This window comes from Plecotus auritus (assembly GCF_963455305.1).
Source record: "Plecotus auritus genome assembly, chromosome: 14".
NCBI lineage: Eukaryota > Metazoa > Chordata > Mammalia > Chiroptera > Vespertilionidae > Plecotus > Plecotus auritus.
Window position 1 is genome coordinate 16,050,768 of NC_137780.1, and position 15,550 is coordinate 16,066,317.

Consider the following 15,550-nt stretch of genomic DNA (forward strand, 5'->3'; position numbering starts at 1 on the left):
TGTGACTTCTTTGAAATTTAACATAAAAGTGATATCATACAGTCCTTTACTTTCTCAGTCTACTCAGTCTGACTTATCTCAACTTAGCATAATGCCCTTATAGTCCAGCCATGTTGTTGCAGATGACAGGATATCTTCCTTTCTCATGGCTGAATAATATTCCATCATGTCTTACCATTTATTCATTGACTAGAGGCCTGATGCATGAAGATTTGTGCAAGAACGGGCCTTCCTTCCCCTGGCTGCCGGCACCGCCTTTGCTCCGGCCGGAGCCGCCTTTTCGCTCTGGCCCGGAGCCGCCTTTCCGCCTTTCCACACTTCCCAGAGGCCCGGAGCGACGACACAAGTGTCCAACCCTGCCCCCAGCTGCTCGGCACCTGTGTATGCAAATTAACCTGCCATCTTTGTTGGGTTAATTTGCATACTCCTGATTGGCTGGTGGGTGTTGTGAAGTTATGGTCAATTTGCATCTTACTCTTTTATTAGTGTAGATATGCATGTAGGTGATTTCCATATAATGCTTCATCCTTTATCCTTGCCCTTTGCACCTCTATGTGCCTTTAAGGTTGAAATGAGTCTCCTGCAGGCAGCATCTAGTTGGGTCTTGTTTTCTAATCCAGCCAGCCACTCTGTGCCTTTTGATTGTTGAATTCAGTCCATTCCCATTCATGGTGATTATTGCTATGTCAGGACTTTCTACTATTATTTTATCCTTTTTCCTTCTGGTGATTTTGCATCTCCATTTCCCCCTCTTTCCTTCTGTTTCTGTTCACCTTTGTAAGTTGATGGGTTTCCACAGTTTTATGCTCATTCTCCTCTCACCCCCTTTTTTGTTTTGTGTCTGTGCTCTGTAGTTTTGCTTTGTGATTACCATGAAGTTTACATAAAACATCTTACAGATAAAATAGTCCTTTTTATCTTCATTCACCTATAAAGCTTCTGTCCTTTTACTCCTCCCATTTTATATTTTTGATGTCACAAATTATCTCTCTTTGGTGCGAATTTGTTACCAAATAGTAGTAGCTATAGTTAATTTTCAATGCTTTTTACCTTTAACATTTGCTATAATTAAGTATTTAGCACTAAAATAGAGTTACAGTTTTCTACTTCTGACTGTCTGTCACCTTAATCTTCTCATTTTAGCTTGAAGAGACCATTTCAGCATTTCTTATAAGGCAGATCTAGTAGTGAACTCACTCAGCTTTTGTTTATTTGGGAAAGCCTTTATTTCTCCTTAATGTAGACAGAATATTCTTGGCTGGCATTTTTTTACCTTTCAGGTCTTTGAGTATGTGATTCTACCTTCTCCTGAACTGGAGAATTTCCTCTGAGAAATCTGCTGATAGCCTCATGGGGTTCCTTTGTAGTTTACTTCTTTTCCCCCCCCCCCCCCCCGCTAGTTATCCTTAAAATTAGGTCTTTGTCATTGACTTTTGATAATTTATTTAATGTGTGTTAAAGGTCTTTTTAAAAATTTTTATGCTTTTATTGATTTCAGAGAGGGAGAGAGAGAGAAACATCAATGGTGAGAGAGAATCATTGATTGGCTGCCTCCTGCACGCCCCCCACTGGGGAACGAGCCAGCAACCCAGGCCTGTGCCCTGACCGGGAATCGAACGGTGACCTGGTTCACAGGTTGATTAACTATAGCTACTGCTATTTGGCCCGGCTCGGAGGTCTTTTTGTATTGAGATAGTAAAGTGTTCTATCAGCTTTGTGGACTTGCATGTCTAGTTCTTTTCCCCATGTTTGGGAAGTTCTTATCTACTATTTCTTTAATTAAATTCTCTGTTCCACCCTCCCCCCAAACTTCTGGTATGCCCATTATTCATATGTTGACTTCTCTGATGGAGTCAGATAACTATTACAGGTTTTCTTCACTTTTTAAAATATTAATTCTCTCTTTTCCACCTGAGCCATTTCTAATACCTATCATACAGATTGCTATTCTCTCTTCCATGTGGTCTGCTCTATTTCCAGCACTTTCTAATGCATTTTTCATTTCATTTATTGAGTTCTTCAGCTCCAGAATTTTTCCTTGGTTTTTTAATTTAAACCTCTTTGGGAAATTACTTATTCTGTTCATTATTTTTATTCCAGAGTTCACTGAATTGCCTTTCTGAGTTTTCTGTTAGTTTGTTGAATTTCTTCATAACAGCTATTTTGAATTCTTTATCAGATTTCAGCATTCCCTGTCTTTGAGTTTGGTTGCTGGAGAATTGTCATTTTCTTTTTGTATCACTGTGCTCTTTCAGTGTTTCCTGAAATGTCATCACATTTGAAGAAGCAAATCTCTTCCTTATTTAGGTAAGACTTGGTTTACTTTGGTTCTAGCAGGTCAATAGCTTGGCAACCAGAAGCCCTTCTTTTGTTTTCCAGAAAGTGGTGATAGCACACGTTTTTGATTTTTCTTAAAGTTACTGACTTACAACTTGGAATATGCTTAAATATGCTGGTGGCCGGGTAGGGCGAGGTGTGTGCTTAACACCTGGGGCTTTGGGTGTGCTCACGGCCTGGTGAGGGAATCCTCAAGTTGGGGAGTCCCAGAGGTCTGTGGGCTGACAGCAGGACATTTAGCTCTTTGTCCGCCTTCGTCCCTCTCCTTTGCCTCCGTCCCCGAGGTCTCTCCTCTGGAAGCCAGGCGCTGAAGAGCACAGGCTCCTCCACCTGTAGCCGCCTGGCTTGGCCAGTCCCACTGTTCCTTTCTGCCGCCTCTGCTAGAAAGGGCTCTGCTGCCCCCTGGAGTCACCACGGCTGTGACTCCCGTGGCTCTGCAGCCTCCTGCTAGGTCAAATCCACCCACTCTGGATACGCAGGTGGATGGATCCTTGGAGATGCTGGAGTGCCATGTAGAGGCACTTTGTTAACGTATGGATGTCCAGTTAGTTGTAAATCGGAGGAGATAGAAAAGAGGAATGCCCATGTCACCGTGATGTGACGTCACCCTGTTTTGATGTTTAAATGGTGTTAGCATATAGCAAGGTGAGCAGGTACTCTCTTCAAGTGGAAGCCCCATAAACGTTTACATATGTGTACGTTCATGTCACCTACAGCCCAGTCAGTGTGTAAATATTGGTAGTGCAGCATGAGGTTTCCTCATGCCTCTCGCCAGTCTGTTCCCACCACTCTGAAGTAAATGCTCTTTTAAGTCTTTTCACTCGTAATTAATTTTACCTGTTCTTGAGTTTCATATAAATGGTATCATATAGCATGATCTCATTTGTATCTGGCTTCAACATGTCCATCGGGCATTTTTATATCTCCCCATTTTCTAGTCCCAACTTAGATATCTTTAAAATAAACAAAGGATGTTCTTTTAAAAGCAATAAATACAAAAAGCACCAGTTTTTAGCATGTTTAAACCCAAAGGTGGAGAAATAGTTATTGGATGTAGATCATGATTAGATGAGCAATATGGTATATCTTACACCTTTAAGTCAACTTAACAAATATTTATGACAACTGTACATGATGATGATGATGTTCTCCATACAGATGGCAAAGATTAATGAGAAAATCTCTATCCGCTGTAGGTGACAATTTTTTGGAGATAAATATATATGTAATAAGTAATGTTATATAAGGAATAAGTTATATAAAGCAATGTATAAGTAAATGCAGTCATGCACAGCAATGTCATTTCAGTAAACAATGGGCCAACATGGTGATACCATAAGATTATAATGGAATTGAAAAATTGCTATGGCTTAGTGACATCATAACTGTCAAAAAGTTACAGAGCAACACATTACCTGTTTATGGTGATGCTGGTGTAAACAAATCTACTGTGCTGCCGGTCATACAAAAACATAGCACATACAATTACATGAGTCTACTGTCTAGGTTTGTGTGCGTGCACTCTGGCATTCGCAGGATGATACTGCCTAGCTGCATTTCTCAGAACATGGTGTTGTTAAGCGGTGCATGACTAATGCAGAGCAATTAGTAATGATTTGTACTAACAAAAATTGTGGTAAGGTAGGGTCTTACTATTTAGGAACCCTCCATAAGGTAGCAGAATGACTATTTTAGGACAAGGGTATTTTCATTTCTGACATAAGTGGTTTTAAATTTTTCCCCATATCTTTTGATACTATCTGGGAATAAGCCTAAATAGAATGAAGGCTTCCTTAACACCTTGCATCTTCTCATTAGAACCACAAGATAAATAATCTCTATTTGAACTAAACTGATGAGCCAAAGTCACTTGTAAGTGGGCCTCTCAACTTTCATGCATAAAAATTGGAAGGCCAGCAGTTCTACATCTTGTATATTAACACCCCCAAGACCTTCCTTCATACACCAGTCTCAGTTTTTCATATGCCATCCGACAGAACATTTACCAAATGATGCCACTGTCCTACATCCAGGTGGGGCAAAAGTAGGGTTACTGTTGTGAGTACGCGAAACACAGTTTATTCTTGTGTTATTATTTCTTAATTAATGTATAATTTTCCACATGAACAAATGTAAACCTACTTTTGCCCCACCCTGTATCCTCTATAATCCTATATAATAAAAACCTAATGTGCTAAGTGTCCAGTTGTCCCATTGCCATTCAACCAATCAAAGCATAATATGCTAATGATATGCTAAGGCTGCTCAACCACTCGCTATGGCGTGCACTGACCACCAGGGGGCAGGCAGGCAACCAGTCGCTATGACATGCACTGACCACCAGGGGACAGATGCTCCGACCGGTAGGTTAGCTTGCTGCTGGGATCAGGCCAATTGGGACTGAGCGGGACAGGCTGGACATGCCCTGGAGCCCTCCCGCGTTCCCTCCCTGGCTGGCCAACCTCCTGCATCCCTCCCTGGCCTCGATCGTGCACTGGTGGGGTCCCTTGGCCTGGCCTGCGCCCTCTAGCAATCTGGGACCCCTCAGGGGATGTCGGGGAGCCCGTTTCGGCCAGACTGCGGAACAACACGTTGCTATGACGCGCACTGACCACCAACAGGCAGGTGCTCAACACAAGAGCGGCCCCCTGGTGGTCAGTGCGCTCCCACAGGGAAGCAACGCTCAGCCAGAAGCCGGGCTCACGGCTGGTGAGCGCAGTGGTGGTGGGGGGAGCGGGCCTAAGCCGTCAGTCTAGAAGCCTCTAGTATTGTATAAAGACAGATACAGTGGAGTTTGTGATTTAATTTTAATGTGTTTACGTGCTTATTTTCAATGGGTAGATGTTTTGGCTAGTAGAATTATATAAGAGTTTCTCTAGAAAGAAGTATATATTGCCATTAGTTTGAAAATGTAGTGTATGGCCAGCTTTCTTCTTTATTATTTTATTCTCTTTTTTTTTTAAGAGTCAACACAGACTGTCCAAGCTCTGCAGTATTCAACTGTTGATGGTCCACTAACAGCAAGCAAAGATTTAGAAATAAAAAGTTTAAAAGAAGAAATTGAAAAACTAAGGAAACAAGTAAGAGGTAAATTTCTGTGATTCACTATTAATTAAGTTTAGTAGGCTTTTAAAAATATTCTACTTAAACACACAAAACATTTACTGAACGCTGCATGTGGTATGGGCTATGTGCCAGTGAGGTAAAAGCAAATAAGAATGGTGTCTGCTTTCAGGAGCTCACACTTTGGTCTGAGAGAAAGGTAAATGGTTTTTGCAGTGCATGTGTAAGACTCTCAGAGAAGTAGATGTAGGTGCATGGAGAGTGCATAGGAGGAGCGCCTCACCCAGGTTTAAGTTAACAAAGATGACTTTTTGGAGGACCTATTAGTTTGGAATATTTAATTGGAATTTGTCTGGTAAAGTATACATATGAGTAGGCAAAAGAGTGTTAGACATGAGGAAGGACGAACAAGGGAATTGCATGTATGCATGCATTAAGGCATGTGAAATTGTATTTTTTTTGTAACATATTTTTCAGTGTATTGCTGAGAGAGATGAAAATTAATTTGGATAATTCTTGGTATACCTGTTATATCCATTCATTTATTTATTTCATTCATTTAACAAATACTTATTGAGCACCTACTATGTGTACCAGATGTTGTTTTAGGCTCTCGGGATCCTAGAAGGGACAAGAGCTTAAAAAATAGAGCAGGATAAGGGTTGCAAGTGCACGATGAGTCCTATAATTTTAAGGAGGTCCAGGTGTAAGCCTCATTGAGAAGGCGACATGTGAACAACAGCTTGACGATGGACAGGGACTTAGCCATGCAGGAGCCCCCAGAGGATGCTAGTGCTGCTTGTCTGGGGATAACTCTCCGAGTAACAAGGGTGTAAAGAACAGAAACTATCCTGAACAGAATTAGCAATGGGTATGTTTTGATTTTTCTGTTTAAATGGCTTCAGTTCTTTAAATAGAAACATTTTACACCAATTTATTAAATATTATTTAAACATATACTAAATATAATTTTATTTTTTCACAATAAATCTTTTTAACTGGTAATGTTAAACATTATTTAATAATATTACTTTCTGAATCGGAGAGGTTGATGCAAGAATTCTGGGGCTCTGGTCTCAGATCTGACACTCCTTTAGCAATAAGGACCCTCAGCGTGTTCTTCAACTCCCTTGAGCCTCAGTGTTTTCATCGGTAAAACAGAGGAATGGACCTCAATTAGAGGTTTTAAAATACTTACTTTTAGAAATCAGAGTTTAGTCTTCAGTCATCGCTAGGGAAACCAAGATCCAGGGGTGGGCAAACTTTTTGACTCGAGGGCCACAATGGGTTCTTAAACTGGACCGGAGGGCCGGAACAAAAGCATGGATGGAGTGTTTGTGTGAACTAATATAAATTCAAAGTAAAGGAGCGGAGGGGAGAGCAAGAGAACCGGATAGAACAGCCGGATCCGGCCCGCGGGCCGTAGTTTGCCCACGGCTGAACAGTATTAGAAGCAAAATCGTTTTGTAATGATTTACTGACATCAGCACACAAATGCCAACCAACAGCAGAGAAAAACCTGTCTGTTTTATGTGTTTGGCTGGTTTTGTTGTTTTGTTCCTTGTCAGCTTTTAACTGGTCCTAAAGGTGCTGTGTTATTAGCAGCACGGTCTTTTATTCCGACGGCTGCGTACGGCGTTTTGCACATCCTCACCCTGGTACCAGCTCTTCGCCATCTTCACAGTGAGAAGCATTTAGCTGCCAGGGGTCACAGTGGATGTGGTGTCAGGAAGTCTAATACCAATTCAAAATATATTTTTTAAATTTAGTTGTTTTAAACTTTGGTTTTAAGCATTTGCTTTTATACAAATAGTAAAAAAACACTGTCTTCTCTTTAGAATCGAGTCACTTGGAACAACAACTTGAAGAAGCTAATTCAGTGAGGCGAGAACTAGACGATGCTTTTAGACAAATCAAGGCTTATGAAAAACAAATCAAAACATTACAACAAGAAAGAGAAGACTTAAATAAGGTAAGAAGTACAGATAGGTTGTTAAAGGCTTTTCTGAATTCTCAATCTTGTTTAATTTGTATACTGAAAGCACTCATATTGAATTGTACTAATACATAGTAGATGTTATCTGTAAAAAGTTGGTTTAAAAATTTAGCAATTATTTTGGTGTATGTCACTTGATTAATGGCTAGTAATGAAAAACATATTCTTGAGACTTTAAAATTCTTAATCTTTTTTTTCTTTTGGAAAGTTACTAATCAACAGATTTGATTAAAAGTGAATGTTACTAAAAAAGAAATATGAAGAAATAAGAGTATAGTAAAATCAGTATAACGTTTGTGGAAAAATAAAAATACAGGCGCATTTTCATTATGACTTGCTAATACCAACATTCCTAAAAGATTATAATAGAAAATTTCTTTAATGCTTTAAAATTTTTTTAAATGTCAGTTTATCTTTCAAAGTGTAGATAAACAAACTAAAGTTATTTTCATTAGGACTTTGTGTAACACTTAAACAGTATTATAAACATCAACAAAATGTGTTGATAGCTAGGACACTGTAACAGTCTAATAGGGTAAGTAATATTCAAGCTCTCGAGAAAAATACTTTACTTAAACCATGTTCTCTAGGAACTTTGCCTTTCATTGACTTATTTTTTTAAATATTGGAATTAATACTAGCCAGTGCAAAAAAGAAATAAGTGGCTTATGATGTAGTAAAAATTGAATTCAATGATGTAGTATATAGTAATTGATTAATAGCTAGTAATGAAAAACTGCTAAATTATTGTACATAATTATCCTATATAATAAAAGGGTAATATGCAAATCAACCAAATGGTGAAACGACCAGTCGCTATGACGCACACTGACCACTGGGGGGCAGACGCTCAAGGCAGGAGCTGCCCCCTGTGGTCAGTGCGCTCCCACAGAGGGAGTGCTGCTCAGCCAGAAGCTGGCTGATGGCTGGCGAGCACAGCAGCGGTGGCGGGAGCCTCTCCTGCCTCCGTGGCAGCACTAAGGATGTCCGACTGCTGGTTTAGGCCCACTCACCACGGGGAATGGGCCTAAGCTGGCAGCCGGACATCCCCCGAGGGCTCCTGGACTGCGAAAGGGCGCAGGCCAGGCTGAGGGGCCTCCCCCTCCCCCCCAGTGAACGAATGTCGTGCACCGGGCCTCTGGTTATATTATAATTATATATATTAGTTGCCCGTATAGGAGGAAACAAATCAGTGTGTCTCTCTGTCTCTCTCTCCCATCTCCCTCCATCCCTTCCACTCTCTCTTAAAAAAATCAATGGAAAAAATATCCTCGGGTGAGGATTAACAAAACAAATATAATAACTACATGACTCCCTGTGAGCCAGTTTGTTCTTCTGGGCCAATGCAGTGATTGCTGGGTGGTTAAAGCCCTGCACACATACAGTCTGTACTGTAGATGAGGATCCCCGGAATGTGAATCAGGGTTTGTGTGCAGAGGAGAGAAGCAATGCTTCCTGCTTTCCCGTCTCCACCCACCCGTCTGAGCCTCTCCTTGGAAACCTCAAGAGAAGGATCCAGGACACTTTGGAATATAAATACATCGTTCCAGTGGGAAGCTATGCCCAGAGTCCCCAGCTTTATAAAGAGGGTAGCTCCCTGGTTCAGGCTCTTAACTGAAATGGAAACACATGTGTCCAGGAGTTAAATCTCTGGATTTCTCACTATCTAAATTACTCATAAATTACTCAAAAAGGCTTGCTTGGGTCCCAAGTTTAAGTCAAATTTTCTTAGAAAGGCTTAACTGTGCAAAAACATAAAAATACTTTCTCTAGCCCCACAATCTTTTTATCCACAAACATGCTATATCTCTCCAGATCATTAAAAATCTTTTAAAATGTTTTTCTGTAAATTTTTATAGAGGTCCTGTTTGCTTTTCCTTAAATTTATTATTCTCTGTTTTTCACATTTTAGATAGTATCTTTAGAAATTACATTTCTTACTGATAGTGTTCTAGCAATATTGCTTAACTATTATTAATTGTAATAACATATTTGAGATTCTTTAAAGTTTTCTGCAAATAATGGCTGTTTGTTTATTCCTTTTTTAAAATTTTTATGACTTTTCTTTCTTTCCTTGTCTAACTGTATTAGCTTGGACCTCTAGTACCATGTCGAATAGAAGTGGTGCTAGCAGTCATTCCTGTCTTATTCCTGATTTCAAAGAAAATGCTTTTAATATTTCACCACTAATAATAATGTTTCCGTATGTCTTTGTTAAATACTTCTTATCAGGAAAGAAGTTATCTTTTGTTCCTATTTTGCTAACCGTTTTTATCAAAAATAAGTATTGATATGATTGTTCTTCTTTAATATGTTGGTATGCTGGATTATATTTACAGACTTTTTAAATGTTAAACCACTTCTTCATTTGTGGGTTAAACAGAAATTATCCATGTATTAGCTCCTAAATAATAATATGATAATATAGGTAACACATAGCATGTCTTCTAATAGCACTGTTTTAAGTGCTTTATATATATTAGATCATTTAGTCTTTGTAAGTGCCCTGTGCTTTGTTTGATGGTATTATTATTCTCATTTTATAGATGGTAAGACTGCGCACAGAGAAGTTAGGTACATTTGTTCAAGATGATAGTAGAGCTAGGAAGTGGTAGAGCTGGAATTCCAACACAACTCTAGTTCTAGAATTTATGTTTTTCACTTTATACATCATTAGAACTGATTTGCTATTGTCTTTTTTTTCTGAATTTTTAAAATTTGTTTTCATCAGTAAGATTATCTTGTAATTTCCTTCCTTATCTTTCTAATATTTCTTAAAATAGATATATATATATATATATATATATATATATACATAATATATATATTGATTTCAGAGAGGAAGGGAGTGGGAAAGATAGAAACATCAATGATGAGAGGGAATCATTGATGGACTGCCTCCTGCACACCCCCTCCTGGGGATTGAGCCCACAACCCAAGCACGTGCCCTGACCAGGAATCGAACTATGTCCTCCTAGTGTATGGGTCATCACTCAACCACTGAGCCATACCAGCTGGGCTTTCTTGACTTCTCTTAAGTATATTTTTATTGATTTCAGAAAGGAAGGGAGAGAGAGAGAAATATCAATGGTGAGAGAATCATTGATCTGTTGCCTCCTGCCCGCAACCCAGGCATGTGCCCTTCACTGGAATTGAACCTGAGATCCTTCATTCTGCAGGCTGGTGCTATCCACTGAGCCAGAGCAGCCAGGGCTGGTCTTTTCTTGAGATCAAGATTATACTGGTCTCTTAGGCTGAATGAGGTAGCATTGCCTCTTTTTCTGTTCTCCGAAAACGTTTGTGTAAGAGGAACATTTTGTACCTTTGAAACACTGAAGAATCAATTGTAAAACCATGTGAGCTTGGGGACTCTCTTCTGCTGGATGGATGGGAGAAAGTTTATTGATTCAGCTACTTCAATGGTTATAGGACTATTCAGGATTTTATTTCTTCTTGAAACCACTATTGATAAATTGTAATTTTTAGGCATTTGTTCAATTAATAAGGTAACAAAGTTTTTCATTGTGTTCTTTTATTATCTTTTTTTATGTCTCCTAGATTTGTAGTTACAACCTTTCTTAATTTTTTTGGGGTGAATTTATTCTTATTCCCTTATTTGATCTCATCAGATATTTTTCTGTTTGTTTGTTTATTTGTTTTTTAAAGAACCAGCTTTTGGTTTTGTTGATCTTCCTTATTCTCACATTTCTTTTTGCGTTAATTTATGCCCCTTATCTTAATGTTAATGTGTTATTTTTTCTTTAATGTGGAATTTCATTGCATTTCAAACATCTTTTTAGTTTCAATATAAGTATTTCAGGCTTATAACTTTTCTATTTTTACTGCCTCTTCAAGTTTTAGTATGTACTAAATATTTTTTACTTGTTTACATTTTTTATTCTAGATAATTTAGTACTTTTATGATTTTTCTTTTTGACCAATGAATTATTATGAAATTTAGCCTTTAAATTTTTTTTATCCTCACCCAAGGATATGTTTATTGATTTGAGAGAGAAAGAGAGAGAGACCAGAAAGGTCAATTTGAGAGAGAAACATTGATCGGTTGCCTCCCATATGCACCCTGACAAAGGATTGAATCTGCAACCTTTGGGTGCAAGGGATGATGCTCCAACCAATTGAGCCATCCAGCCAGGGCTAGCCTTTTAACTTTTTATTTCTATTGTAACGGTAATGTTATTAAAAGAACTTAGTCTGTATGATATCTGTTCTTTTGAATCTACTGAGACTTGCTTTGTGGCCTAGGCTGTTCCATTTCTAAATGTTCAATATTTGCTGGAGAAGAATGTGTGTTCCCCAGTAGTGGGTGCAAGCTTCTGTATATGAAGCTTGTTAATTGAGCTTTTCAAGTCTTTTTTATATGCACAGATATCCATTAAATATCACAAAATCTATATTTTGACCATTGCATCTTATATTCCTACACTCTTTATTTATTTTTAGAAACCAGGATATTAGAAGGTTAAATCTGTTGTTCCTTCGCAGTTAGCATTTTAGCATAAAGAATTGAGAATATGAACAGAGTGCCATGCTCTGAATATCTGTTTAAAAGTAGTTCATTTCGTTTTATCCTAAGGTGAATAATTTTGGCTCTTCTTGATTTCATTATAGCATGAAGTGATGGCCAAATTTGGTTCGTAGGTTGCAGAATTGGTAACTTATATTCTTTTTACAAAACTGTAGGAGCTAGTCCAGGCTAGTGAGCGATTAAAAAACCAGTCCAAAGAGCTGAAAGACGCACACTGCCAGAGGAAACTGGCCATGCAGGAGTTCATGGAGATCAATGAGCGGCTCACAGAACTGCACACCCAAAAGCAGAAACTTGCTCGCCACGTCCGAGATAAGGAAGAAGAGGTGGACCTGGTGATGCAAAAAGTTGAAAGCTTAAGGCAAGAACTGCGCAGAACAGAAAGAGCCAAAAAAGAGGTTAGTAGTCAGGCAAAGTCTGTAGTGTCCACGCGGTGGTGCTTAAAGCTGCTTTTTCAGACTAGTGAAATAATACTTACTTCATTCTTGAACTTTTCAAAGAGGTTAATTTTTCAGTTTGGAAATATTATTTAATATGAATTTCAACATTTGAGTTATCTTCCTGTTACAAGGTAAATTCCCCTGGGGAAAAACCATTTTCTTGGACATACAGTTATAACCATGACTCTGCTTTTTTTATTGTATGTTAAAGCTGGAAGTTCATACAGAAGCTGTAGCTGCCGAAGCATCTAAAGACAGGAAACTGCGTGAACAGAGCGAGCACTATTCTAAGCAGCTGGAAAGCGAACTGGAGGGACTGAAGGTAGCGTTTGAGTTCACGTTGGCGAAGCTCGGTTCGCTCCTCCTCAGGCTTCAGGGGCGTGTTCGTTATGTGCTCGCTCTGCTGTGCAGCAAAAGCTAGCTCTCCTTCCAACCTCCATTCTTAATTCCCACTTGACCAGTAGGAAGCTGGTGACGACTTCCTAGCATGGAGGAAGGAAGTGGAGACTGTGTTTAGTGGGAAGGAATGATCTGCCAGGAGAGTTAAAATACTTACGCAGGCTGCTGCCTCCCCGGACAAGGCCCATTGGTCATTTGCATGGGAGGCTTGGCTAGTGAAGTGACCTGGTGTGGCTCGCAGGAAGCCTTGCGGACACTTCTGTTAGCTGAGATGGATCATCCTGGGATGGCCTAGCACATCTCCTTACACTGGAGTACATTTCAACCGAATTTCTGAAAAGGTGGCTTTCAGGCAAATTTCTCCTTAATGCCGGACCTGAATGCAGAGACCTATCATTTTTTTCTAGAGTGAATATGAAGACATTAGATTAGACTTCGTCACTTCTCCCCAGACACTGTAGAAGTCCCCTCTTTTCTTTTTGTACATTCTAACTGTACCATCCCCTCTCCCAATTTAATCTTTTAAAAACACAAACATATTTATTACCTTTTATTGGTTCCACATCAGAAACAAGATGCAGGTAGATTTTTTTTCTTATTCCATACACCAGGTTTATTGTGTATAAAACTAAATCTTTAAGAGTAAAACAAATAATTATGTAAGTACCAGCAGAAAATACAGATATGTAATCTTGTTGTGAAGAAGACTGTAAGATACACAATAATAAAGGAATGTACAAAGAAAAATATTGTAACGTGGCAGACAGGAGAGATTAATAGCCTTTAATAAAGAATTACTTTATGTGATAATATAAAAATACTATTAAAGCAATATGAATAGTCTTTTTTAGTATAGAAAGAAGTTATTTAATACTTTATTCTTATATATGAACTAATCTTTTCTTTTTTTTATAGCAAAAACAAATTAGTTACTCACCAGGAGTGTATAGCATAGAACATCAGCAAGAGATAACTAAACTAAAGACAGATTTGGAAAAGAAAAGTATCTTTTATGAAGAAGAATTATCCAAGAGAGAAGGACTACATGCAAATGAAATTAAAAATCTAAAGAAAGAACTTCATGACTCAGAAGGCCAGCAACTTGCTCTGAACAAAGAAATTATGATTTTGAAAGACAAATTGGAAAAAAACAGGAGAGAAAGGTAAGACTCAAGTTACTTACTCCTCTAATAAATATTTATTGAATGCCTGGCATGTGCCAGGGACTGGAGCTATGCCGGCAATAAACATGTTCCAGTGCTCAAGAGGACCACAGTCAAGACTGGTAAATAGAAAACCACAGTACAACCCAATGGGAAAGCAAGCGGGCTGTGTGAGAGCACCCCCCATAGAAGAGGCACAGAGATGGCTTCAGTGCATCTAAGTTTTTTGGACAAAATGATTTCTAGGTGAAGACCAAAGAAATCTCTAGCTGTAGAAGAGTGTCCAAACAGAGGCAGCAGACTGCTGCCATCTAGAGGAGAAGGGGAGCATGCCACATTCAGAAAAGGAAAGCTGTTCATTGTGGTGCAAACGTGAAAAGAAAGGTGGAGACTGAAGAGAGTGGTGAGAAATGCTGTGGAAAGGAAAACAGGGGCCAGCTCACGAAGGAGTGTGAGGTTCTTGGACTTTACTCAGAGGCCAGGACAACTACGTGATTGTTACGTATATTTTTAAGAGGTCGCTCTTGCACCCGTGTGGAGAGTGGGTTGGAGGAGCAGACAGCAGATAGGAGCCCACCTGTGAGAGACGAGGTTGCTGGACCTTAGGCAGGGAAGTGGAGATGGAGAGGAGTAGACAGAATTAGAGGACATGATGACCAGAGGGGAGAAATGAGGACAGGAGGCTTTATCAGTGGTACTCTGGTGTCTAGATTTTAGGCAACAAAGTGTAGTTATTATCATTCTCAATTTATATCAGAAGCCCAAGTTTATTCAGTTTGGTACATTCATTCAACAGAAGTGTTTTAGAACCTACTATGTGCAAAGTCACTGGGAATATGGCAGTGAACAGACAGAAAATTCTCTGTCCTTATGGAGCTTTCCTTTCATTACGGGGAAAGACCCCAGGCATTAAGTAACATACCAAACAGAATCAATGAGAAATGTCAAGAACGAAAAATAAAGCAGAGGATGCTATGAAGCATTAGGGGAAGAATTTAATTATATAAATATATGAGAGGCCGGGTGCACAAAACTGTGCACGGGTGGGGTCGCTAGGCAGATCCGGTTCCCTGCCTCCCCACCTCTCCCCCTCCTCCTTCCCTTGCCAACCGCGTCCGCCACCCCCCCCCCCCCCCCCCCCGGTTCCCTGTCCCAGCCTGGGGCCCGGCCCCGATCAGGTGATCGGGACCTGCCAGCCTGGGGGAGGGACCGGGATGTTGGCCGGCAGGCCCTGATCAGGCAATTGGGGTCTGCCGGCCGGGGGAGGAACAGGGGGGGAGGGACCCAGGAGGTTGGCCCCTGGCCCCGAGGAGGGAGCCAGCCTTCAGCCCCCCTGGGAAAAGGACCGTGTCCACCGCCGCTCCCCCCCACCCGCCCCCACATCCGGTTCCCCGTCCCAGCCCAATTGGGCTGATCGGGGCTTGCCGGCGGGGGGGAGGGACCAGGAAGTTTGCCGGCAGGCCTCATCAGCGATCAGGGCCTGTGGGCTGGGGGCAGCTCCTGCGTTGAGCGTCTGCCCCCTGGTGGTCAGTGTGCGTCATAGCGACCAGTCGTTCCGTTGTAACAGTCGCTTAGACTTTTATATATATAGATCTATCGGATGGCT

At 40.2% G+C, this 15,550-nt stretch overlaps 1 protein-coding gene across 11 annotated transcripts in view; it reads left to right on the forward strand.

Moving 5' to 3' along the window:
- The window catches only part of CDC42BPA (CDC42 binding protein kinase alpha), a 203,235-nt gene that overhangs the window by 109,964 nt on the left and 77,721 nt on the right, over window positions 1-15,550 (forward strand). For 8 of the 11 annotated variants that reach the window (XM_080651309.1, XM_080651299.1, XM_080651303.1 and 5 more), the window contains 5 exons: window positions 5,302-5,424; window positions 7,239-7,372; window positions 12,098-12,340; window positions 12,594-12,704; window positions 13,697-13,944. In XM_080651309.1, coding sequence (XP_080507435.1) covers window positions 5,302-5,424; window positions 7,239-7,372; window positions 12,098-12,340; window positions 12,594-12,704; window positions 13,697-13,944 — 859 coding nt within the window. The remainder of the gene's footprint in view (window positions 1-5,301; window positions 5,425-7,238; window positions 7,373-12,097; window positions 12,341-12,593; window positions 12,705-13,696; window positions 13,945-15,550) is intronic. The other 3 variants (XM_080651307.1, XM_080651301.1, XM_080651308.1) reach the window with 1 other exon arrangement.